At 47.2% G+C, this 25,587-nt stretch overlaps 1 protein-coding gene across 9 annotated transcripts in view; it reads right to left on the bottom strand.

The window, feature by feature from the left end:
- Positions 1-25,587, bottom strand: part of znf618 (zinc finger protein 618) — a 228,833-nt gene that overhangs the window by 147,070 nt on the left and 56,176 nt on the right. For 7 of the 9 annotated variants that reach the window (XR_009442777.1, XR_009442776.1, XM_059638340.1 and 4 more), the window contains 3 exons: positions 20,157-20,243; positions 16,720-16,797; positions 16,152-16,196 (listed from right to left, as the gene is read on the bottom strand). Coding sequence is in view for 7 of the 9 variants with exons in the window: in XM_059638340.1 (XP_059494323.1) it covers positions 16,152-16,196; positions 16,720-16,797; positions 20,157-20,243 (210 nt within the window). In the remaining 2 variants the exon portion in view is untranslated. The remainder of the gene's footprint in view (positions 1-16,151; positions 16,197-16,719; positions 16,798-20,156; positions 20,244-25,587) is intronic. The other 2 variants (XM_048559197.2, XM_048559200.2) reach the window with 1 other exon arrangement.

The raw sequence follows: 25,587 nt of genomic DNA, 5'->3' as shown, positions 1-25,587 counted from the left end.
ACACTAATAAAGTGATTCTCTCTCAAATGAGGATACTTTAATCTGGCTTAGTGATAAGCCAAACGACAAGGAGAAAGTAAACTCCATCCTCCATTCAAGAGAATGCTCTTGCATACTATGCTTAATTAATACTGTCATAAACATTACATTACTGAAATGGCACTTATTCCTCAATTCCAAATCCAAGGGCAAATGTTCAAATCAACACATGCACAAAACACATGATTTGCATTTTCAAATGTTTAGCATTTCCACAACCAAGCATCGTCAACTTTTTAATTAATAACATCTTCTGAACAACATGCAGTATCAGTAAACTGCAGTTAGTTAGAAAGACTGTGCTTTTCAAAACTACACATTCTTCCACTTGCCCCCATAGTATGAAATCATCTAGTTACAGGAATAGAAATAAAAAGAACAAATATGAAAGGTAGCTATTATAGGTAGCACATGATATAGAACTGGTGAAGGCCAAAAATATTATGAATAGTTTATTCTGTGAAATCAAGAAATCCTTGCACAAATCAATTCCCCTGCCCATTCCCACTCATACAGGAGTAGAATTAGAAGAATTCATCAATATCCTCAATAATTACTAAGCCTCTATCATTCCAAATGGACAAAATACATGGAAAGCATTAATATCTTAAGTACCACAGTATTTAAATAAGCACAACACAATAGACATAAACAAGCAAAGGGGTTCATTTCCCAAGGTAACTCTCATACGTACTATAAGCCAACATATCAAAATGTACCTTCCACAGATTGGTATGTCACAAAGCATTTCTATCAGATGTGCACAAAGATGGAACATTTCAACCAGGTAGTTACTATCCTTTTTACTGGATCTCAAATCTCAATCTCAAGATTTACTTTTAATAACTGATTGCTCATTACAATAGAATAATCCACTAAATTTCCCACCATGCAGTAGCTGCTAATCAAATGCAGCATCAAGTTAGAGATTCCATTTTCAAGTTTTCATTATATCAACGATTTTATGTTTTCCTAGTTTGGGGGTGCCAGAGTATTCCTTCAGCACTCCTTTGCAGTCTCTTTCTCCCCACTCAACACACCTACCAGCCTCTTTTCCTCCCCAGCTCTCAGCAGCTTCTTTCTCCACTCCAGCAGCAGGGCCCAGCAAACCCTGTCTTGTTACACCTCAGTGTTACGCCATGGAAACAGACAGCCAGACCAAATCAACCTTTCTAACACCTCTGTACTCACAACACCAGAAAATCAAAATGTTCAAAGGCCTTCAAAAGCGAACCTATTGGTTATTCAAAGTCTAATTAAGAACCAATCCCAGACTCAGTGAATAAAGGCATGGTCAAATTGCCATAGTCTTACCAGACCATAGGGCTGCTCGCTAATGAGAGAGAGGGATGGCTGATGGTGCTTTAACTGGGCATCGGTGAGAGGACAGGTTGAAGGAGAATCCTTCATGGTAACCTCAGCTGGTGCGGGAATTGAAAACACACTGTTAGCACTATTCCGTCTCACAAACCAGCTATCCAGCTAAGTTAAATCGAACCCCACTCTATGAATAATCAATTCCAGATGCTATTTGCATCTTAAACAAAAGACTCAGTAATTTATTAACAATATAGTAACTTGTGCAAAATAAAACTAAACTAAGTAATCCAACTGTTTGATACTTTAAACTCAACTGCCTTCATATTCACCCAAATTCATATAAAAGACATCGGGGTAAATAAATGAAAGTAACAAAACCGGCTAGTGGTTTCACGATGCTTCGCTCCACAGGCATAGAACTTAGCTTCTTGGTTGATTTTCTGAAAATGTCATTCAGGGTTACTTTTACACTTCATTCAAACAGTGGCAGCAATATTTGTCACCTATTTTCTGAACTTTTAAGAGCTGCTCATGAAAGGTTAGGCACGGATCTTTCATGCTGTGGCATTAATAGCCAGAACCAATTTACCCAGAAAACACAGACCAAAACCCAATTCAAACTCTGGCCACTTCATGACAGACTGACTGCCTCCTTCACGAGGTCCCGGTTACCATCAACATCTGCCATCTGCTTGAGCATAAGGCCTTTTCCAGACCTGCTGGAACTTATTTCCATGAAGTAACCTTGTTAACTGCCAACTTCAGCTATCTGTTTATAAAATAATGCTTTTCCCTGGTGATAGCGTCTAAGAACTTTCTGGTCAGGAATCAACTGGCAATTAACTTCCAGGCCTGGCCTCACAGATGATTAAAAGCTGTTTGGTTTGTTTTCCGTTCAACACAAGGTGTTACTCAGAATCCAAAAGTCATCTTTAGCTCACAGTTGCCAGTTCTCCTCCCCGATCCACAACTTATAAAAATTTAAAATTAAAAAAAAGAGAAAAATCAGCAAAGTCTCTAACACCAAAAACAGGCCCTCCATCCTTACAACCCCTATAGGTCTGTTCACTTACTTTCCTTCTTCCTAACCCTGCTCCATTTGTTCTCCAACCATGTCCTGTTTCCCTCTCACTTTTGCCTACTGAGAAGGTCACCAACAATGGCAGCAGCAAGCACAGGATGGTAACAAGCCAGCATTAGAGGAGCCGCTTCTCTCAGACTCTGTCCTTTCTACATGCAGGAGCCATCTAACTCTGGACTGATCGCCAGTGAGTGAATTTTCTTGGATGATTTGGAGGCCTTCAGAGGAGAATTAACCTACTAACCCCATCTATTTTGAGCACTGACCTCTAAATCATTTTAAGACAAGATCTTAATTTGTTTCTTTTGTTCAAGCTATTAAGTAAAAGGTATAATTTTCAAAAAACAAAGCTGCTTAATTTCAAATCTGGCCTGGAACTTTCTAAAACAAAAGATCATCTGTTCTGTTTGTTCACTTGAACTTATCGGTGTCATACTGAACTGAAGTCATAGCAAATTCCTTCAGATTTCAAAAGTAAAATGTGCGCGATGTATCAGAAAAATCTAAGCTCTCATTACACTCACAGCCAATGTTTAGCATTTAAACGTTGCATTGGTGTTAATAATAAAAAGTTAATTTAAGTTTGTCTGCTGTACATAAATCTTCTATCCTATTACTGCGTCATCATTGAAATGGGTGAGTGTAGTAACTGAGAAAGGAATCACTTTGACAGGTTGTGGTCTAAGGATATGGACTATTTGAAGCGCCCTCACCAGAAGACATTTGGTTCTGACCAGTCCACAGGAGATTGAGCAAGTGCAAAGAAAAGTGGAAAATGGATGTGAGTTTGCTTGCTGAACTGGAAGGTTAGTTTTCAGACGTTTCGTCACTTTTTTTTATTTGAAAAAATATACTTTATTCATAAGGTGTACAAAAAATAAAACATATTTACACACCTACCCAGTCATGCAGGCCGCTCCGGGTTACCCAGGGGTACATACACCAACTAAAAGAAAAAAAAACAAAGCAAAGAAAATACCCCGGCAGTTGTCACCCCGCACAGTCCCCGTTGGCCCCCTGACCAGTTGGGGAAGGCGCCAGCTGGGCCCAGTTACCAGATAGGGCCCTTTTTTCTATTCTGGACAAGGGGTTTCATACCGTGGTCTTTCCCCACCGCGCCTTGGCGGCAGATGCCCCAAGGTTTAGCGCGTCCCTCAGCACGTAGTCCTGGACCTTGGAGTGCGCCAGTCTGCAACATTCGGTCGGGGTCAGTTCTTTCAGCTGGCAGACCAGCAAGTTGCGGGCAGACCAAAGAGCGTCTTTCACGGCATTGATGGTCCTCCAGGCGCAGTTGATGTTGGTCTCGGCGTGCGTCCCCGGAAACAGCCCGTAGAGCACGGAGTCCTGCATCACGGAGCTGCTCGGGACGATCCTCTGCAAATACCACTGCATCCCCCTCCAGACCTTCTGCGCATAGGCACACTCCAGAAGGAGGTGATCGACAGTCACATCCCCCCCGCAGCCACCTCAAGGGCAGCGTGCGCTGGTGCAAAGATTCCGGGCATGCAAAAAGGATCTCACTGGCAGAGCCCCTCTCACCGCCAGCCAAGCAATGTCCTTGAGCTTGTTTGAAAGTTCTGGTGATGAGGCATTCTGCCAAATGACTTTGGCAGTCTGCGTGGGGAACCACACGACGAGATCCACCCTCTCCTTTTCCCGAAGGGTCTCGAGGATACTACGTGCTGACCACTGCCTGACGGCCTGGTGGTCAAAGGTGTTTCCTTTCAAAAATTTCTCCACGAAGGACAGGTGGTACGGGACGGTCCAACTACTCAGAGCGTTCCGCGGCAACGAGGCCAGGCCCATCCTTCGCGACACCGGGGACAGGTAGAACCTCAGTAAGTAGTGACACTTGGTGTTTGCGTACTGAGGATCTACGCACAGCTTGATGCAGCCGCACACAAAGGTAGCCGTCAGGGAGAGGGTGGCGTTCGGTACGCCCTTTCCGCCGTTTTCCAGGTCTTTGTACATGGTGTCCCTGCCGACCCGGTCCATCCTCGACCCCCAAATGAAGTGGATGATGGCCCGGGTGACCGCAGCGGAGCAGGTCCAGGGAATAGGCCAGGCCTGCGCCACATACAACAGTACCGAAAGACCCTCGCACCTGACAACCAGGTTCTTACCTGCGATGGAGAGTGAGCGGAGCGTCCACCTGCCCGGCTTCTGCTTCAGTTTGGTGATACGCTCCTCCCAAGTCTTAGTGCACGCCCCAGCTCCACCAAACCAAACTCCCAGCACCTTCAGGTAGTCTGTCCTGACGGTGAAGGGGATGAAGGAGCGGTCGTCCCAGTTCCCGAAGAACATGACCTCGCTCATACCCCTATTGACTTTGGCATCCGAGGCCAGTTCAAACTGGCTGCAGATGTCGAATAGTCTACTCACCGACGATCGGTGCAGAAGACGGCGACATCGTCCATGTACAGGGAGGTCTGGACCTGAAGATCTCAGCTGCCTGGGTTAGTCACTCCCTTCAGGCTGACATACTTCCTGACGGATGCAGCGAACGGCTCCACACAGCATACGAACAAGGTAGGAGAGCGCGGGCAGCCCTGCCTGACTCCAGATCTAACAGGAAAACTGTCTGATTCCCACCCGTTGATCGAGACTGCGCTAACGATGTTGGCGTACAGCAGCTGGATCCAATTGCGGATGCCCTCCCCGAACCCCCTTGTAAGCACGAGAGACCCTGTCGAAGGCCTTCTCCTGGTCCAGGCTGACGAGGCAGGTGTTCACCCGCCTGTCCTGTACGTAGGCGATCGTATCCCTGATGAGCGCGAGGCTCTCAGCGATCTTACTGCCCTGTCCGGCACAGCACAGGTTTGATCAGGGTGAATCACCAACTCCAGGACAGACCTGACCCGGTTGGCTGTGACCTTGGCCAGGATTTTGTAGTCCACGTTCAATAGTGAAATGGGACGCCAATTCTTAATTTCTTCCCTCTCCCCCTTCCTCTTGTAAATGAGGGTGATGATGCCCTTCCTCATGGACTTGCATATTTCCCCTGCCCGAAGCACACTATCGTACACCTCCAGCAGGTCCTGGCCGACCAGGTCCCACAAAGCGGAATACAGCTCGACCGGTAAGCCGTCGCTTCTGCGAGTCCTATTCCTCTCCAAGGACTTGAGGGCTCTGGTCAGCTCGTCCAGGGATAATCGGCCGGTCCAGCCACTCCCTCGTGCCGTCGTCTAAGACCTCCATGATAGACGGCAGGAACGACTTGGAGGCCGTGCTGTCCGTGGGCTTCGTGTTGTACAGTCCAGCGTAGAAGGATCTGCTGATCCTCAAAATGTCGGGCCAAGACGTCGTTCTCCTTCAGCCGGCTAAGAACAGAACTCTCTTTGCGCACCTTCTGAAAGAAGAAACTCGAGCACGTCGCGTCCCGCTCCACGGAGCGGACCCTGGACCGGAAGATTATCTGGGAGGCCTCCGCAGCGAAGAGCGAGGCTCGCTGGCCCTTCACCTCACAGAGGTCCTCCGTGACATCGACCCCCATCAACTGCAGAAGGAGCAGGTTCTGCACCATTTTCTGGAGTCGCGACAGCTTTCCCCGCCTCTCTCTCGCCTTCCGAACACCCTTGAGGACAAAGAACCTCTTGATGTTCTCCTTCACCGTCTCCCACCAGTCGCCCGGAGACTCAAAGAGGGGTTTCACGGTTCTCCAACCGGCGTACTCCCTCTTAAGCTCCTCGACGTTCTCTGGGGTCAACAGAGTTGTGTTGAGCTTCCACGTCCCCTTGCCGGCCGGCTGGTCGTCCTGTAAGTGACAGTCGGCCAGCAGGAGGCAGTGGTCAGAGAAGAACACCGGCTCGACGCCGGTGGGCCTGACCGAGAACGCCCGTGACACAAACAGGAAGTCTATCCTTGAGCGAATAGACCCGTCTGGCCGCGACCAGGTATACCTCCGCTGCGTTCCGTCTGCAGGGGTGCTGAAGACGTCGAGCAGCTTGGCGTCCTTCACCGTGCCCATCAGGAATCTGGACGTGACGTCCAGTTGACTCACCCCACCCGCTGTCCCCACGCCGGATCTTCCATCTGCATTGATGATGCAGTTGAAGTCTCCGCCTAGGATGACCTGCCTGGACGTAGCCAGCAGGGGTGGAAGCCGCTGCAGGACGGCCAACCGCTCATTCCGTACCGCTGGCGCGTACACGTTGATCAGCCTCAGGGGAGCATTCCTGTAGGTGACGTCAGCCATTAGGAGGCGCCCCTCCACCACCTCCTGAACTTGAGAGGTGGTGAAGTCGCGCCCCTTCAGCAGAATAGCCAGGCCCGAGGAGCGACAGTCGTTACCCCCCGACCAGATCGAAGGCCCACAGGTCCGGTGCTGGGCCATTTCACGTACCTGCCGAGGTGCGGTATCCCGCACTCCTGCGGAAACACGAGGTCCGCCTTGATGGTGGTCAGGTAGGCCAACGTGGACACACATCTCGCGGTGGACTTGACACTGTGCACATTAATGCTCGCAACTCGTACCCCCATTGTGGGCAGTGACCGCAGTACCCTCCCCAAGTCCAAGGTCCAGCCCCTCCATCTGTCCCTTCATGCCCATTGCCCGGGCTAACTGCCGGACGCTCTCTGGGCTTAGGAAGCCGTCTGTGCTGCCTTCCGGGTGGCATCCCCCCGTCGGGGGTCCGGCTCTGGGTCAGGCTGGGGACGTGCTGTTTCCTCCTTCCCGCCTGGAAGTTCCGGCGGGCCCTCCAGTGCCCCAGCGGCACTTGACTGGGTGTCGGAGGGAGCCTCAGGATGCCTCCCGTCACCTGGAAGCGTGGTGCTGCTTTCCTTCCCCCTCGAGACCTTTAACTTCTGCTTCGGGCGGGCCCTCTCCAAATCCCCCTCGTCAGAGGAGCTCTTGTAGCCCCCCGTAGTTGCCTCTTCCCGCCTGATGGTTGCGGTTCCTGGGCCCGTCGATGCACCTTACTCCTCGCTTTCCGGACCGCCGTCCACTCCCCTGGGTCGCCGGTCGCTGCCTCCATTGACTCTGGGTTGTCGAGGGGGGCGAGCAGAGCCTGCAGGGGCGCTTTGCTGGCCTTGGGCCCATCCTGCGGGGCTGGGCCCTCCTGCACGACCAGGCCCTCCTGCACATTAGTGGGGTCCTTGCAGGGCCCTGGTGCCTTCCTCTCCTCCGGAGGGGGCTGGCCCCGCATTGCCCCTGCCGGCGACCTGGGTGTAGGTGGCACCCCGCTGCGGGCATGCCCTGTAGAGGTGGCCCGCTTCCCCGCAAAGGTTGCAGCTTTTCTCTTGTGGGCAATCCTTTGCAAGGTGTCCCTCCTCCCTGCAGATGGTGGCTTTGCAGTCGGCTGCCACGTGACCTGACCTACCGCAGGCGTGGCACACTTTAGGTTGCCCTGCATAGGTCAGGTAGCCCCTGCTCCCGTCGATCGCGAAGCTGGATGGCGGGTGTACAATGTTCCCGTCCGCACCCATCCTCAGTGTCACCTTGACCTGCCTCTTACTAGTCCAGATGCCAAAGGGGTCCGTGATGTCACTTAGGTCCCCTTCCACCTTCACGTACCTTCCAAGGAAGGTCAGGACAACAACTGCTGGCACATGCGGGTTGTACATGTGTACAGTCACCATACGGCTCCTCTGCACTGGCATCACAAACAGTGGGACAGCGGTCAATACAGAGAGGGGGCCCTCACCTCCTTTCTCCTTGAAGACCTCCAGGAAGCGCTCGCAAAGCTTGGCACTCCTGAAGGTCACATCGTAAAAACCTCCTCCGGGGAAATCCTGCAGGCAGTAAATGTCCGCAGCAGCGAACCCGCAACAGTCCATTTATCTGGTTTGGTTTCCTTGGGTTGGTGATGCCATTTCCTGTGTTGGTGATGTCATTTCCTATTCTTTTTCTCAGCGGGTGGTATCTACCAGATAAATTGAAAGCGGGACATAACACCAGCGCTTTGTCGGAGGCTCACTGATGATGTTACCCAGAATGGTGACGAAACATCTGGGAACAAACCTTCAAGCTCAGTGAACCAGCTTACTTCTGGAACAAAGTAAAGACCCACTCTCTTTTGGACTGAGAGGAGGAAAGCGCTGTCTTGGAGGTGAAAGGAGGACGTTGGGTTGGCTGTGCACCCTTGCGACCGGTGGATCTTAATGCTGGCTTCGGCCTAACGCTGGTTCAGGGGAGCAGCCAACCTGCAACGATGGCTGCGGCAAGTGCTCGTGCCCCAGGTCAAGGGGTCCAGAACACCATACGTGTTTCCGTGAAGAAGGTGGATGAAGGTGCACCTGTGGACCGCACCTTCTTCGTGAAGAGGGTCCTGTTAGACTGTTGCGGGTTCGCTGCTGCGGACATTTACTGCCTGCAGGATTTCCCCGGAGGAGGTTTTTACGATGTGACCTTCAGGAGTGCCAAGCTTTGCGAGCGCTTCCTGAAGGTTTTCAAGGAGAAAGGAGTTGAGGGTCCCCTCTCTGTATTGACCGCTGTCCTGCTGTTCGTGATGCCAGCGCAGAGGAGCCGTATGGTGACTGTACACACGTACAACCCGCATGTGCCTGCAGTTGATGTCCTGACCTTCCTTGGAAGGTACGTGAAGGTGGAAGGGGACCTAAGTGACATCACGGACCCCTTTGGCATCTGGACCAGTAAGAGGCAGGTCAAGGTGACGCTGAGGATGGGCGCGGACGGGAACGTTGTACACCCGCCGTCCAGCTTCGCGATCGGCGGGAGCAGGGGCTACCTGACCTATGCAGGGCAACCTAAAGTGTGCCACGCCTGCGGTAGGTCAGGTCACGTGGCAGCCGACTGCAAAGAGGAGGGAAACCTTGCAAAGGATTGCCCACAAGAGAAAAGCTGCAACCTTTGCGGGGAAGCGGGCCACCTCTATAGGGCATGACCGCGGCGGGGGACCACCTACGCCCAGGTCGCCGGCAGGGGCAATGCGGGGCCAGCCCCCCCACCTCCGAGGAGAGGAAGGCACCAGGGCCCTGCAAGGACCCCACTAATGTGCAGGAGGGTCAAGTCGTGCAGGAGGGCCCAGCCCCGCAGGATGGGCCTGAGGCCAGCAAAGCGCCCCTGCAGGCTCCGCTATCACCCCTGCCCCACTACCCCCGACAACCCAAGGTCAATGGAAGTGGCGACAGGCGACCGGCGACCCAGGGGAGTGGACGGCGGTCCGGAAAGCGAGTAGTAAGGTGCATCGACGGGCCCAGGAACCGCAACCATCAGGCGGGAAGAGGCAACTACGGGGGGCTACAAGAGCTCCTCTGACGAGGGGGATTTGGAGAGGGCCCGCCCGAAGCAGAAGTTAAAGATCTCGACGGAGAAGGAAAGCAGCACCACGCTTCCAGGTGACGGGAGGCATCCTGAGGCTCCCTCCGACACCCAGTCAAGTGCCGCTGGGGCACTGGAGGGCCCGCCGGAACTTCCAGGCGGGAAGGAGGAAACAGTGCATCCCCAGCCTGACCCAGAGCCGGACCCCCGATGGGGGGATGCCACCCGGAAGGCAGCACGGACGGTTTCCTCAGCCCAGAGAGCGTCCGGCAGTTAGCCCGGGCAATGGGCATGAAGGGACAGATGGAGGGGCTGGACCTTGGACTTGGGGAGGGTACTGCGGTCACTGCCCACAATGGGGGTACGAGTTGCGAGCATTAATGTGCACAGTGTCAAGTCCACCGCAAGATGTGTATCCACGTTGGCCTACCTGACCACCATCAAGGCAGACCTCGTGTTTCTGCAGTAGTGCGGGATACCGCACCTCAGCAGGTACGGGAAATGGTCCGGCGCCTGGACCTGTGGGCCTTTGATCTGGTCGGGGGGTAACGACTGTCGCTCCTCGGGCCTGGCTATTCTGCTGAAGGGGCGCGACTTCACCACCTCTCAAGTTCAGGAGGTGGTGGAGGGGCGCCTCCTAATGGCTGACGTCACCTACAGGAATGCTCCCCTGAGGCTGATCAACGTGTACGCGCCAGCGGTACGGAATGAGCGGTTGGCCGTCCTGCAGCGGCTTCCACCCCTGCTGGCTACGTCCAGGCAGGTCATCCTAGGCGGAGACTTCAACTGCATCATCAATGCAGATGGAAGATCCGGCGTGGGGACAGCGGGTGGGGTGAGTCAACTGGACGTCACATCCAGATTCCGAATGGGCACGGTGAAGGACGCCAAGCTGCTCGACGTCTTCAGCACCCCTGCAGACGGAACGCAGCGGAGGTATACCTGGTCGCGGCCAGACGGGTCTATTCGCTCAAGGATAGACTTCCTGTTTGTGTCACGGGCGTTTTCGGTCAGGTCCACCGGCGTCGAGCCGGTGTTCTTCTCTGACCACTGCCTCCTGCTGGCCGACTGTCACTTACAGGACGACCAGCCGGCCGGCAAGGGGACGTGGAAGCTCAACACAACTCTGTTGACCCCAGAGAACGTCGAGGAGCTTAAGAGGGAGTACGCCGGTTGGAGAACCGTGAAACCCCTCTTTGAGTCTCCGGGCGACTGGTGGGAGACGGTGAAGGAGAACATCAAGAGGTTCTTTGTCCTCAAGGGTGTTCGGAAGGCGAGAGAGAGGCGGGGAAAGCTGTCGCGACTCCAGAAAAGGGTGCAGAACCTGCTCCTTCTGCAGTTGATGGGGGTCGAAGTCACGGAGGACCTCTGTGAGGTGAAGGGCCAGCAAGCCTTGCTCTTCGCTGCGGAGGCCTCCCGGATAATCTTCCGTTCCAGGGTCCGCTCCGTGGAGCGGGACGCGACGTGCTCGAGTTTCTTCTTTCAGAAGGTGCGCGAAGAGAGTTCTGTGCTTAGCCGGCTGAAGGAGGACGACGTCTTGGCCCGACATTGAGGATCAGCAGATCCTTCTACGCCGGACAGTACAACACGAAGCCCACGGACAGCACGGCCTCCGAGTCGTTCCTGCCGTCTATCATGGAGGTCTTAGACGACGGCACGAGGGAGTGGCTGGACCGGCCGATTATCCCTGGACGAGCTGACCAGAGCCCTCAAGTCCTTGGAGAGGAATAGGACTCACAGAAGCGACGGCTTACCGGTCGAGCTGTATTCCGCTCTGTGGGGCCTGGTCGGCCAGGACCTGCTGGAGGTGTACGATAGTGTGCTTCGGGCAGGGGAAATATGCAAGTCCATGAGGAAGGGCATCATCACCCTCATTTACAAGAGGAAGGGGGAGAGGGAAGAAATTAAGAATTGGCGTCCCATTTCACTATTGAACGTGGACTACAAAATCCTGGCCAAGGTCATTGCCAACCGGGTCAGGTCTGTCCTGGAGTTGGTGATTCACCCTGATCAAACCTGTGCTGTGCCGGGCAGGAAGATCACTGAGAGCCTCGCGCTCATCAGGGATACGATCGCCTACGTACAGGACAGGCGGGTGAACACCTGCCTCGTCAGCCTGGACCAGGAGAAGGCCTTCGACAGGGTCTCTCATGCTTACGTGAGGGACGTCCTCTCCAAACTGGGGTTCGGGGAGGGCATCCGCAATTGGATCCGGCTGCTGTACGCTAACATCGTTAGCGCGGTCTCAATCAACGGGTGGGAATCGGACAGTTTTCCTGATGGATCTGGAGTCAGGCAGGGCTGCCCGCTCTCTCCTGCCTTGTTCGTGTGCTGTGTGGAGCCCTTCGCTGCATCCATCAGGAAGGATGTGAGCCTGAAGGGTGTGACTATCCCAGGCAGCTGAGATCTTCAGGTCAAGACCTCCCTGTACATGGACGATGTCGCCGTCTTCTGCACCGATCGTCGGTCGGTGAGTAGATTATTCGACATCTGCGGCCAGTTTGAACTGGCCTCGGGTGCCAAAGTCAATAGGGGTAAGAGCGAGGTCATGTTCTTCGGGAACTGTTACGACCGCTCCTTCATCCCCTTCAGCGTCAGGACAGACTAACTGAAGTTGCTGTGTTTGGTTTGGTGGAGCTGGGGTGCGCACTGAGACTTGGGAGGAGTGTATCACCAAACTGAAGCAGAAGCTGGGCAGGTGGACGCTCCGCTCCCTCTCCATCGCGGGTAAGATCCTGGTTGTCAGGTGCGAGGGGCTTTCGGTACTGTTGTGTGTGGCGCAGGCCTGGCCTATTCCCTGGACCTGCTCCGCTGCGGTCACCCGGGCCATCTTCCACTTCATTTGGGGGTCGAGGATGGACCGGGTCGGCAAGGACACCACGTACAAAGGACCTGGAAAATGGGGGAAATTGCGTACCGAACGCCACCCTCACCCTGACTGCTACCTTTGTGTGCGGCTGCATCAAGCTGTGCGTAGATCCTCAGTACGCAAACACCAAGTGTCACTACTTACGGAGGTCCTACGTCCCCGGTGTTGCGAAGGATGGGCCTGGCCTCGTTGCCGCGGAACGCTGAGTAGTTGGACCGTTCCGTACCACCTGTCCTTCGTCGAGAAATTTTTGAAAGGAAACACCTTTGACCACCAGGCCGTCAGGCAGTGGTCAGCACGTAGTATCCTCGAGACCCTTCGGGAAAAGGAGAGGGTGGATCTCGTCGTGTGGTTCCCCACGCAGACTGCCAAAGTCGTTTCACAGAATGCCTCATCGCCAGAACTTTCAAACAAGCACAAGGACATGGCTTGGCTGGCGGTGAGAGGGGCTCTGCCAGTGAGATCCTTTATGCATGCCCGGAATCTCTGCGCCACCGTACACTGCCCTCGAGGTGGCTGCGGGGGGGATGTGACTGTCGATCACCTCCTTCTGGAGTGTGCATATGCGCAGGAGGTCTGGAGGGGGATGCAGTGGTATTTGTCGAGGTTCGTCCCGAGCAGCTCCGTGACGCGGGACTCTGTGCTCTACGGGCTGTTTCCGGGGACGCACGCCGAGACCAACATCAACTGCGCCTGGAGGACCATCAATGCCGTGAAAGACTCTTTGGTCTGCCCGCAACTTGCTGGTCTGCCAGCTGAAAGAACTGACCCCGACCGAATGTTGCAGACTGGCCCACTCCGAGGTCCAGGACTACGTGCTGAGGGACGCGCTAAAGCTTGGGGCATCTGCCGCCAAGGCGCGGTGGGGAAAGACCACGGTATGAAACCCCTCGTCCAGAATAGGAAAAAAGGGCCCTGTCTGGTAACTGGGCCCAGCTGGCGCCTTCCCCAACTGGTCAGGGGGCCAACTGGGACTGTGCGGGGTGACGACTGCCGGGGTATTTTTCTTGCTTTGGTTTTTTTTTTCTTCTTTGTTTGTTTTTCCTTCAGTTGGTGTACGTACCCCCTGGGTAACCCAGAGCGGTTTGCATGACTGGGTAGGTGTATAAATGTTTTATTTTTTTGTACATCTTATGAATAAAGTATATTTTTTCAAATAAAAAAAAAGTGACGAAACGTCTGAAAACTAACCTTCCAGCTCAGCGAGCAATCTCACATCCAGAACCAACCTGAGCTACAAGTCTTCTCAAAAAGACTTCCACTTTTAGAGAGTTAAGTGAAGACAAATCAGCCAAACATACCACAGCTAAGAAAGCAGACTGGGCGAAAATAATTATTTTTAGCTTTCAAGTTTCAACTCAAAGTGTTCATTTGGCCAAGTTCGTAATTTCATTTTACTACAGATTTACTTTAACATGTCTTCCATTTTCAAGTCCTGCATTATGCGAAGTGACGTCTGTACATAGCCAATTTTTAAACATCATTCACTAAAAAGGAAGTAAACAGATTCTGGAGTTGAAAGCATATTTTCTATTGAGGATGAAGTGGAAAACAGAATCCCACAGGATTCAGTTCTGTTTGCTGTGGCTATCAATAGATTTTATGTACAAGTTTGCAGATGACAGTAATAGAAGCATAATTCTTTCTTTAGAAAAAGAATACGCAGCTAACTGGAGGTGAAGAAGTTTAAAATGCATTTCAAATGTCTAAGGGCAAATTGTGACATTTTGGAAAAACAGTAATAAAGATAAACTTAATGCTTTGCAGATAAAGGTCCACTAGACAATAATTGCAGCACAGGGTTAATAAGGTTGTTTAAAAAAGGTAATATATCAAGCCCTTGTGATGAAAGGCTTGAACTCATATGAAGTCATAACAGGCTCCAAATGCAGCAATGAGATTCACATGGTAAGAAAAAAAATAGGAGGACACAATGCACATTCACCAGAATACTGACTTCTAAGAGGAAATACATGTACAAAATTAAACTTTTAAAAATTAGGACTAAATCATTTGAACAGTGCAAACCAAAAGAACAGAGTCATAGCGATGCACAGCATGGAAAGTGACGCTTTGGACCAACTCCTCCATGCCGATTAGATATCCTAAATTAATCTAGTCCCATTTACCAGCATTTGGCTCATATCCCTCTTAAACTTTCCTATTCATGTACCCATCGAGGTGCCTTTTAAATGTTATAACTGTATCATCCTCCGGCAGCTCACTGCATACACGCACCACCCTCCGCATGAAAAAGTGGGCTGCTAAGCTCCCTTCTAAATCTTTTCAACCTCATTTTAAGCCTATGCGCTGTAGCTTTTGCACTCCCCTACTCTGGGGAAGAAAAGACTTTGGCTCCTTCAGCCTATCCATGGCCCCTCAAGCTTTTACTCAGCCTCTCCTTTGCTCACATCGTCTAACCCTGGCAAAATCCATGTACGTCCTTTCTGAACCTTTTCAAGTTTCACAACATGTTTCCTATAGCAGGGAGACCGAAGCTGAACGCAATATTTCAAAAGCAGCCTAACCAATGTCCTGTACAGCTGCAACACGACCTCCCAACTCTCTATATTCAATGCACTGATCAGTAAAGTGTACCAAACACCTCCTTCACTTCCCTGTCTACGTGCAACTCTACTTTCAATGAGCTATGAGCCTGTACCGCAAAGTCTCTTTGATCAGCAACTCTCCCCAGACACTACCATTAAGTATACAAGTTCTGCCCTGATGCGTCTTACCAAAATGTAGCACTTCACATTTATCTTAAACAAACTCTAACTGCACTTCTTGGCTCATTTGCCAATCTGACCAAGGTCCCGTTGTACTCTTTGCTGTCCACTGCATCACTTATTTTGGTATCATCTGCAGAAGCATCCCCGATGTCACATCCAAATCAGCATGATGTAAAAATGTTTAAAACTAAAATATTAGATAGGAGATAGAAGCAAACTATTTTCTGTAATTGAAGGCTCTGGTTTACAAGGCCAGACAAGATTAAAATTCAAAATTTCCACAGAGGCAGAGACCTTCATTTCCAGGCTCAGTGGTTGAATTTGAAACTACATTAATAATTGAATCAAATAGATGGATTGAGAGAAAGCGGTTTAAGGGATATAACAGCAGTGTTGGTAAATATAATTAGAGCTATTTGTTTGAGTGGAGAGTAAAGCCAACTCAAAAACCGTTTTGGTTGAATGACTGTGCATATGTTGCAGCTTTGTGAACTATTTCTTTTGAAAAATACATGGCTCTTCCTTGCTTTCAGTCCTATTATTTGCTGAAATGGTTTGTCCTTTGTGCTGTCTTCCACTTTTCCGATACTCTACAAAGCTCAGTGGATTTATGTTAATATCTGGTTGATTGAGTCCTATTTTAAAGTAAACAGCAAATTCAAAAAAATTTCTTCCAGCATTCACCCATAAATGTCTACTTTTTAAATGCTCCTTGTCCTTAAGCCCAAGGCCTTACACATTACTGTAGCTGACATGACAATTTCCTCCACCCTCCCATACTGTCAGTTATTCATATTTAAATGGTAGTGACAAATCAACATGGAGTTAAATAGCACAGAAACAGGCCCTTTGGTCCATAAGCAAAGAAGATGTGATACTTGGAGTACTTACTTGCTTGTGGGGAGCTCTCAGCAGATGCAGAGGAAGTTTCATTTTCTGTGAAAAGGAAATTTTAGAAAAGGAAATATTTGAAAGTCATATAGTGTGCCTAAAAACTGTCCATAAGTAATATACTCAATAATTCATTACATCAAACAATATTCACAAATGTATAAAAAGATATTGCACGTACTGAGTAACAGCTACTTAAATACAGCATGTTTACAACTGAACAATAAATGTCTTGCAGCATGCCATGTTGACACAGTCTGGCTGATGGATATCAAAGCTACACTATTATCGCAGTTAACCCTTTGAGTACTAGAGGAGCAGTTTTGCTTCAAAATGTGCAAAAGGCTTATAACATTTTAATTTTATTAAATAAACAGTGCAAAAGAAGAAATGCTGTCAGGTTCCATAGATTCATCTAATTCTACTTTATAGCATTTAGGATTTGAATGCCAAAGCTTGAGATGTTAGATGACAAAGTACTGTATGCGCACATTTAGAAAGTTGTAAAGAAAAATGTCACTACTCAAAGGGTTAAACCAATAAATGCTTAAAAAAATTAAACATGTACCTAGGTGTGCTCTCACATGTGCCCGGAAACAGCTGTAGTACTTGTATTTCTTCCCACAGGCACCACATATATAGGCCCCTGAAACAAAGAAGGAGTCAGACTATATGCAGTGGCTGTTCACTATTCAGGTGCAGCAAGATAAGATTAAAAAAAAATTCTTATTAAAAATGGCCAAGTAACAAGAGTTTCATTTATTTTTGAAAAATACCAGCCACTAACTTCATGAAGTACCTTATGTTAATCTTAAGCAACATACCACTGGCTCTTACTAGAGCTCTGAGCACAATTTTTCCTTTTCCAATATAAACAAATTCAACAGTGCCAAAAAGAGGAGAAAAATGAAATATGTATTACAGCTGCAGATACAGCACAATGCTGCAGTAAAGATGCATGCCAAAATCAGTAGAAATGAGAGGTGTAATTCACTGGCAAATGCTGTTTTGTACAACAAGGATTAAGAGGGGATGAAAAATGGACAAGACAGGACAGCTGTCAAAATAGCAGGATTGAACAACTCAAAAGAAAAATGCAATTTAAGCACCATCACCCTCAACAAACCCATCCCAAAATTTATGTTAGGCAACTAGCTATATCAGATATGGAAAATGTTTAAAATTATGAAAATTGAGGGTTAAAGAGTTCTTCCTTGAGCTTGCAGAGAACAGTGCAGTAGGTCAAAATGGCAGCAAGGCGGAGAATTCAAGTAACAAGGAGCCGACAGCTCAGGATTACACGTGCAAGACAAATGGGAAGCATTTGGCAAACGGTAACTTAAAATCAATGTTCAGTCTTCTCAAGTGAGTGGGAGTTGCACAGTGCAGCAAAAACAGTGTATTAAGTTTGGAAGTACATCCTCTGATGTAGTACACAAATTTAAAAGTTCCGATTCCTCCACAGTGGAGACATCAAATAAGATTGGGAAAGAGAGGATTTAGACTTTTTATCTAAGCACATTATTACCAGGTAAACCTCACCTCGTTTGTCAAGCTTCTATTTTAGACTGGATTTACTTTGGGCTGTCTCACTGAGTTGACATTATATCTCAAAATTTCTCCTAATAAGCTTCATTCCATCATCTGTTGTAAATATATCATTACACTTTGTTTTTAGGCACACTATATGACATACTTCCTCATGGTTTTACTCTCCCTTCCGCTCTACTCAGATCTATTCAAGTTTGTTCCCTTCCTTTGGTGGTAGGATGATGAGTTTTATGCTGAACTACATCTTATCTTTCTCCAAAGATGATTTTATTATCACAGTAACTATGAATATGTGAACCAGATAAGCAAATTGCATCAATTTAGTTAAAACTCTCCTTAGTTTAGTGCTATGCCTCAGACAAACTCATCCTTAATTCTAATATGTTAAATCATAAAATAACTCAGTACAAAAAAAATGATAAGTAAAATTGAAACTTATCCTAAAATGTCAGGCATTGTTCATTCTTTCTTTATTACTAAAGAAACCATAAAAAGTCTGCTGAAAGGACCTTAATTTCTCTGTAAATAGTGATGTGCTCCGAGTTGAGAATTAGTGATCAGTGGAGCAAAGCTACCCCTGCTGCAGATGTTCATTTCTCAAGAACAGATATGTCTGATCTATTAGGAATATACCAGCATTTCTGCACCAAGTATGAAAACATATTACTAGTTCTTTATTCAGAAATGTTCTATGCTTCAAGGATTGTTTCTAATGAAAATCTGTTAGTTGTATAAGCATACAGTTTTGGAGCAAGGGTGTTTAGAAAGTGACAAAAGGACATTCAGTACTCAGAGGGTTAACTATCCATCGTCATACTGTGATTAAGTTATTTCAGATCAAAATACTGTGCTGCAGAATAATATCACCAAAAATCCTGACCTGAAACTGAAAATGAAAATCGTTCTTCACAACACAGTTACTGCTTTATTTTAGCAAAGTTGTCAAAGGAAAGAATAACCAAAAACTGACAATATTACATTGATGTGATCCATGCTGCTCGTTTTCTTTGGAATAGTCAAGTTGCAGCCAAGATATTTTATATCCATACCTACTTTAAGATATTTTTGAAATAATCCTTGATTATGTCAAAGCATGCCGTTTAGAAGCAACTTGCTGCTTTAAAAAGCATCCTATCCAAAACTTTCAGTCTAAACAGCAATTGATCAATCTAATTAATTTTTGAAGCATATCTAAATTATGTTCCCTTTGAGATCTCACCTTTAAACTGCATTCTTTGTCTAGAATGACTGACAGTCCAGCAGACTCTTCCAAAAACTCAACAATCAATTTTGTTCTGTGCTCAGTGAACATGCATTGCATTGTGCAGGTTGTTCATTTTTTCTTCCCCAAGGTTACAGCACAATTGTATGTGGCATTATTCTTAATTTCAAGAATGAGCAGTAAATAAATTCCTAAGTGCCGCTGCATTGTGCAGCACTCACATGAAACCAATATCATAAAAAAAGCCCAATACTGGCCCTGATCAGAGGTCCACACACATCCATACTCCCAACAAGACACAAAGAAACGATCAGGAGCAGTGTGAAGCAGAAAACCCATTTGGGATCACTCCAGCTGCCTGCAAAGACAAACTCTGAGATCAAACTAAAACCCTGCTTACCACCAGGCTTTGAAATAAACTTACTAAATACAGAGAGGAAACTGAACTTTGGACATTCTCATTTTGTATGACCCAGCCAAGGAGCAGACTTGCATGCTGTCATTCTGGCTCAGAAATTATGCAAAATAAAAAAGAAAACTGCCCACTGTGCCCAGGATTTATTTTATGGATCGGTGCTGCTTTATGAGATCTTGCCACACTCAAATATACTTCAAAAATCAAATCACACAGGAAATATTTCTCTACAAAAGTGTATAAAAGGAAATATTTCTCTACAAAAGTGTATAAAAGCCAGTCTTCATCAGTTTAAAGAGAAAGGCAAAGATCAATACCTTTCAATAATAGGTTGATGCCGAGCATCAATCTAAAGAAACCATTAGTGTAAATTACAGCTATGAACTACAATTTCAACATTTTGTGGTTGAACAATATAAGTTTCAGTAAAATACTCTAATGAAAAGCAATGTTTCTGCTCTACGTGTAGAATCAATAGACTATATAGTTACTCAGTACGTGTGCTACTGAAATTGATAGTTGTGACGATGACCTATACATTACAAATCTCACCAAGAAAACAATATAACAACAGGACCATTCTTACAGTCCTCTTTTATATGGGGCTCACCAAAGGAAATACGATTGCTTCGAAAGAAGTTTTAAAAATTGCAAGGCAAACTGGGCACTAAATTTTAGAAAACTCAAAAAGATGAATGCTAAAGCACGTGAATGCTGTGGCATTTTTCCAAGTTCCTTCACTTTCTCACATCCCAAGTTAAACACTGAACATTTTTCTTTTAGTTGCAATTATAAACTTTTGATTCTTTTCACTCACTTAGTGAAGCCTGCTGCTGTGGTTTCCACTCCATATTCTCTTCTCGGTCATTCATTTTGTTTGGTTTGCCAGGTTGCCCATCAAAATCTGGTGGGAAGTAACAAAGAAATTAGTGTCTGAGGTTTGGTTGAAAACTGCAAAATGGTCTGAAATAATTCCAAACTAAAAACACAAGGAGCTAAAGCAAATAATCTTCAAGGAATAACATTTGTTCATTATTTAGTTATTCCTGCTAAAATCTGAATACCTGTACAGCCAGGGGACGGAGTTACGAGTGGCAAAAGACAATATTTTGTCATTGAAGGGAAAGCCGACCTTGGCAACCATAGAGAAAGCAAAACATACATTTGCCGTTCGTTTCTGTGTGTGTTCATTTTCTAAATCATCTCTAAAATTCTCTTGCGCTCATTGATATTTACTTATCACATGATGGCAGGTCCCAAAAAGTAAACAGAAAGGCAAAAACAAGATTAACAGAAATAAATTATTTTAGATCTTGTATGTAATGAGGCAGGGCGAATTCAGTCTTACGACAAATTAATCTTTGAAAGAGAGTGAAATAATACTAAACTATAATGATATTACTTTTAGAATTAATGTAAGTCTAAAACTGAGGTTCCAAATTTAAAGTAAAATTACAGAAATAGAACAGCAGGTTGGTTGAGCTTGATTGAGATTGGACGGCAAGAAATACACAAACATTCAATCCTGAAATATACATTTCCTGAGGTCTGCATTCCATAAGTCTAAACAAAAAGTCTGCAGCAATAATGGAGACATTACACTTTTTAGGGACCATTCTCGCATGTACTGAAAAGAAAAAGTAAAGTAGCAAATGCAATTCCACCATTCAAGCAAGGAAGCCACGATTAATCAGGGAATACATACTAGAATTTTAAGTTTAACATTGGCGTGCTCTTTTGCACCTTCTCTGCAGGTGTAGTATTGTATGCTTTATTCTATTACTTGACACACTTTACATTATATGATCTGTTTGCACTACATGCAAAACAAAACTTTTCACTGTACCTAGATATATGTGACAATAATAAAATCAAATCAAAACGAAAAAACAAAATCTACTGTTAAGAAGCTGATGGAAACAGTTGAAAAAGAAAAAAAAAATCACAACTTTTTAGAATTATCGAATCCCCATAATGTGGAAGCAGGTTATTTGGCCCATCGAGCCAACACCAACTCTGAGTATTCCACCTCGACCCACCCCATCCTTGTAACCCTGCATTTCCTATAGCTAATCCCTAAACACTGCAGGCAATCTAGCATGGCCAATCCACCTAACCTGCACTTCTTTGGACTGGTGGGAGGAAACCTATGCAGACACAGGGAGAATGTGCAAACTCAACGCAGAAATCGAACCCAGGTCCTTGATGCTGACAGGCTAACCACTATGCTGCCTTGATTGGTCATATTCAATGCAGACATTAATGTCTGATATATCAACGAGATTTGAGGGATAAAGGAACCCGCCTCCCACCTCAAGCCCCACCCCTACCTACTAACCTCATCCCACCCCCTTGACCTGCTTGTCCTCCCTGGACTGACCTATCCCCTCCTTAACTCCCCACCTACACTCACCTTTACTGGCTCCATCCCCACCTCCTTGACGTGTTTGTCTCCTCTCCACCTATCTTCTCCTCTATCCACCTTCTAACCGCCTCCCCCTCTCTCCCTATTTATTTCAGAATCCCCTTCCCCTCCCCCATTTCTAAAGGAGGATCTTGGCCCGAAACATCAGCCTTCCTGCTGCTCTGATGCTGCTTGGCCTTCTGTGTTCATGCAGCTCTACACCTTGTTATCTCAGATTCTCCAGCATCTGCAGTTCCTACTATACCAGATAAATTGATCTTTTAGTCAGCATTTGTGTACCATATCTTCTGTTTAACATCTCAAAAAGAGACAGTAATCACTTCTATTATTATCCAACAATTCTCATGAGACTTCTAACTCACAAAGACAACTATGGCCAAAATGGGTGATGTCTGTGTCCTTTTGCGTTCAGAACTATTATCACACAAAACTTTATTTTAAAGAGAAATGACAAAACTCTCAAAACCGAGTGTTTTAAAGTAACAAATTTTGTCGCACATGGAAAATGTCAGGAAAAGAATGTAATTGCATGGATAACTTCTTGCTCACAATTGAAAGAAGTTAGTCGTGAGGTGCGGGACTGGTTATGCTGAAGCAATAAAATCCAAAACTCTTTTGGTCACCCAGTTTTGACACGCATGAAAACCCTACATGCCTAAAGATTTCCTATTCAAGAAACCCATCACAATCTAAATAAAGTTGTGACTGAGACTGGATACAGGTGCATGTGAGATCACATGATACTTCTGCTGAACACCACCTAGCTAAATGCTCCTTCTTTAAATTCTAAAGATGAAAGCTTGACATCAGTTTTCCATCTTTTCCCCACTCCAATTATTTGTCAAAGTTCAACATAAATTATGAAAAAAATTCTATTACATCATTGTCTAAAGTCTGTGGTCAAAAGTATACACCACTATAAAAATGTACCTAGGATCTTGGTGCTTTCCATGTGCCACTAACGTGCCAAATTAAATAGCACTTTCAAATTGAGGTCACTTTTTTTATTTGCAGACTTTAGAATTTTGCAAATAATTACTACACACAAAATCTGTAATGTGCAGTAGGCACCATTTCCCAGCTTCCTTCACCAAAGGCTTTTTAGCCTGAATTCTGATTATTTAAGCATTTGCCTTTTCAGAACTGAAAAAAAATTTACAATTCCAGTTCAGATGGTACTGCACAACCTCAAATATACAATTAGGACACTTTTCCTTTAACATTTCTTACTTTTATTTTATATTCATTTGTGGGATGTGAGCTTTGTTGGCTGGCCAGCATTTCTTGCCCATCCCTAGTTGCCCTTCAGAAGGTGGTGGTGAGCTGCCTTCTTGAACCACTGCAGTCCTCCTGCTGTGGGGTGACCCACAATGTCATTAAGGAGAGAATTCCAGGATTTTGACCCAGCGACAGTAAAGTAATGGCAATCCATTTCCAAGTCAGGATGGGGAGTGGCTTGGAGTGGAACTTTGGAGGTGGTGGTGTTCCCATGTGTCTGATGCCCTTGTCCTTCTAAAAGGAAGTGGTTGTGGGTTTGGAAGGTGCTGTCTGAGGATCTCTGGTGAATTTCTGCAGTGCATCTTGTAGGTAGTACACACTGCGACTACTGAGCACCGGTGGTGGAGGGAGCAGATGCAGTGCCAATCAAGCGGGCTCTGTCCTGGATGGAGTCAAGCTTCTTGAGTGTTGTTGGGGCTGCACTCATCCAAACAAGTGGGGAATTGCATCACACTCCTCACTTGTGCCTTGTAGATGGCAGACAGACTTTGAGGAGTCAGGAGGTGAGTTAGTCGCCACAGTATTCCTAGCTTCTGACCTGCTCTTGCAGCCACTCTGTTAATGTGGTGAGTCCAGGTGAGTTTCTCGTCAATGGTAGTCCCCAGGATGTTGACAGTGGGGGATTCAGTGATGGTAATACCACTGAACGTCAAGGGACAGTGATTAGATTGTTTCTTATTGGTGATGGTTATAGTATGGCATTCATGTGGTGCGAATGTCACTTGCCACTTGTCAGCCCAAGCCTGGATACCGTCCAGATCTTGTTGCATGTGAACATGGACTGTTTCATCGTCTAAGCAATCACAAATGGTACTGATCATTGTTTACTGATGATTGCACATCCCCAATTCTGACCATATGATAGAGGGACAGTCATTGATGAAGCAGCCGAAGATGGTTGGGCCTAGGATACTACCCTGGAGAACTCCTGCAGAGATGTCCTGGAGCTGAGATGATTGACCTCCCACAACCATCGCCATCTTCCTAAATATCACGTAAGACTCCAACTACCAGAGTTTTTGCCCCCAATACCCATTGATTCCAGTTTTGCTAGGGCTCCTTGATACCACACTCAGTCAAATGCAGCCTTGACATTATGGGCTGTAACTCTCACCTCACGTCTGGAATTGAGCTCTTTTGTCCATGTTTGAACCAGGGCTGAGTGGCTCTGATGGAACCCAAACTGGACTTTACTGAACAGGTTATTTCTAAGCGCGTGCTTACTGTTGATGACACTTTCCATCACTTTACTGATGATAGAGAGTAGACTGATGGGGCAGTAATTGGCTGGGTTGGATTTGTCCTGCTTTGTCTGTACAGGACATACTTGGACAATTTTCCACATTGTTGGGCATATACAGTTGTAACTGTACTGGAACAGTTTAGCTAGGAGAGCGACATGTTCTGGAGCACAAGTTTTCAGTACTATGCCCGGAATGTTGTCAGGGCCCATAGCCTTTGCAGCATCCAGTGTCGCCAACCATTTCTTGATATCATGTGGAGTGAATCTAATTGGCTGAATACTGGTATCTGTAATGCCTGGGCCCACTGGAGGAGATAAAGATGGATCATCCACTCAGCACTTCTGCCTCAAGATTTCTCTAAAAATTTTAGCCTTATCTTTTGCACTGATGTGCTGGGCTCTTCCATCATTGAGGATGGAGATATTAGTGGACCCTCCTCCTCCAGTCAGTTGTTTAACTGTCCACCACCATTCATGACTGGATGTGGCAAGACTGCAGAACTTTGGTTGTGGGATCGCTTAGCTCTGCCTATCACTTGCTGCTTGGCATGCAAGTAGTCCTGTTTGGTGGCTTCACCAGGTGAATACCTCATCTTCAGGTATGCCTGGTGCTGCTCCTGGCATGCCTGCCTCCACTCTCCGTTGAGCCAGGGTTGATCCCCTGGCTTGACGGTAGTGGTTGAGTGGGGCATACGCCGGGCCATGAGGTTACAGATTGTGCTAGAGTAGAATTCTGCTGCCGTTGATGGCCCACAGCATCTCATGGATGCCCAATCTAGAGCTGCTCGATCTACGTGAAGTCGGTCCCATTTCGCACGGTGATAGTGCCACACAACACGATGGAGGCTGTTCTCAATGTGAAGGCAGGACTTCATCGCCGCAAGGACTGTGTGGTGGTCACTCTTACTGATACTGTCACGGACAGATGCAACCACAGCTGACAGATTAGTAAGGATGAGGTCAAGTATGTTCTTCCCCTCTTGTTGGTTCCCTCACCACCTGCCGCAGACACAGTCTAGCAGTTACGTCCTTGAGGACCCGACCAGCTCAATCAGTACTACTGCTGCTGAGCCACTCTTGGCAGTGGGCATTGAAATCCTCCAACCAGAGTTCATTTTGTGCCCTTGCCATCCTCAGCGCTTCCTCCAAGTGTTGCTCAATATGGAGGAGTACTGATTCATCAGCTTGAGGGAGGACAGTATGTGGTATTCAGCAGGAGGTTTCCTTGCCCACATTTAACTTGAAGCCATAAGAGTTCAGGGAGTCCTGAGTCAATGTTGAAGACTCCTAGAGCAACACCGT

Source organism: Stegostoma tigrinum, chromosome 29 (genome assembly GCF_030684315.1).
Source record: "Stegostoma tigrinum isolate sSteTig4 chromosome 29, sSteTig4.hap1, whole genome shotgun sequence".
In the NCBI taxonomy this organism is placed as follows: Eukaryota; Metazoa; Chordata; class Chondrichthyes; order Orectolobiformes; family Stegostomatidae; genus Stegostoma; species Stegostoma tigrinum.
Note: the sequence above shows the minus strand (reverse complement) of the source record. Positions and strands in the feature narration are given on the sequence as shown.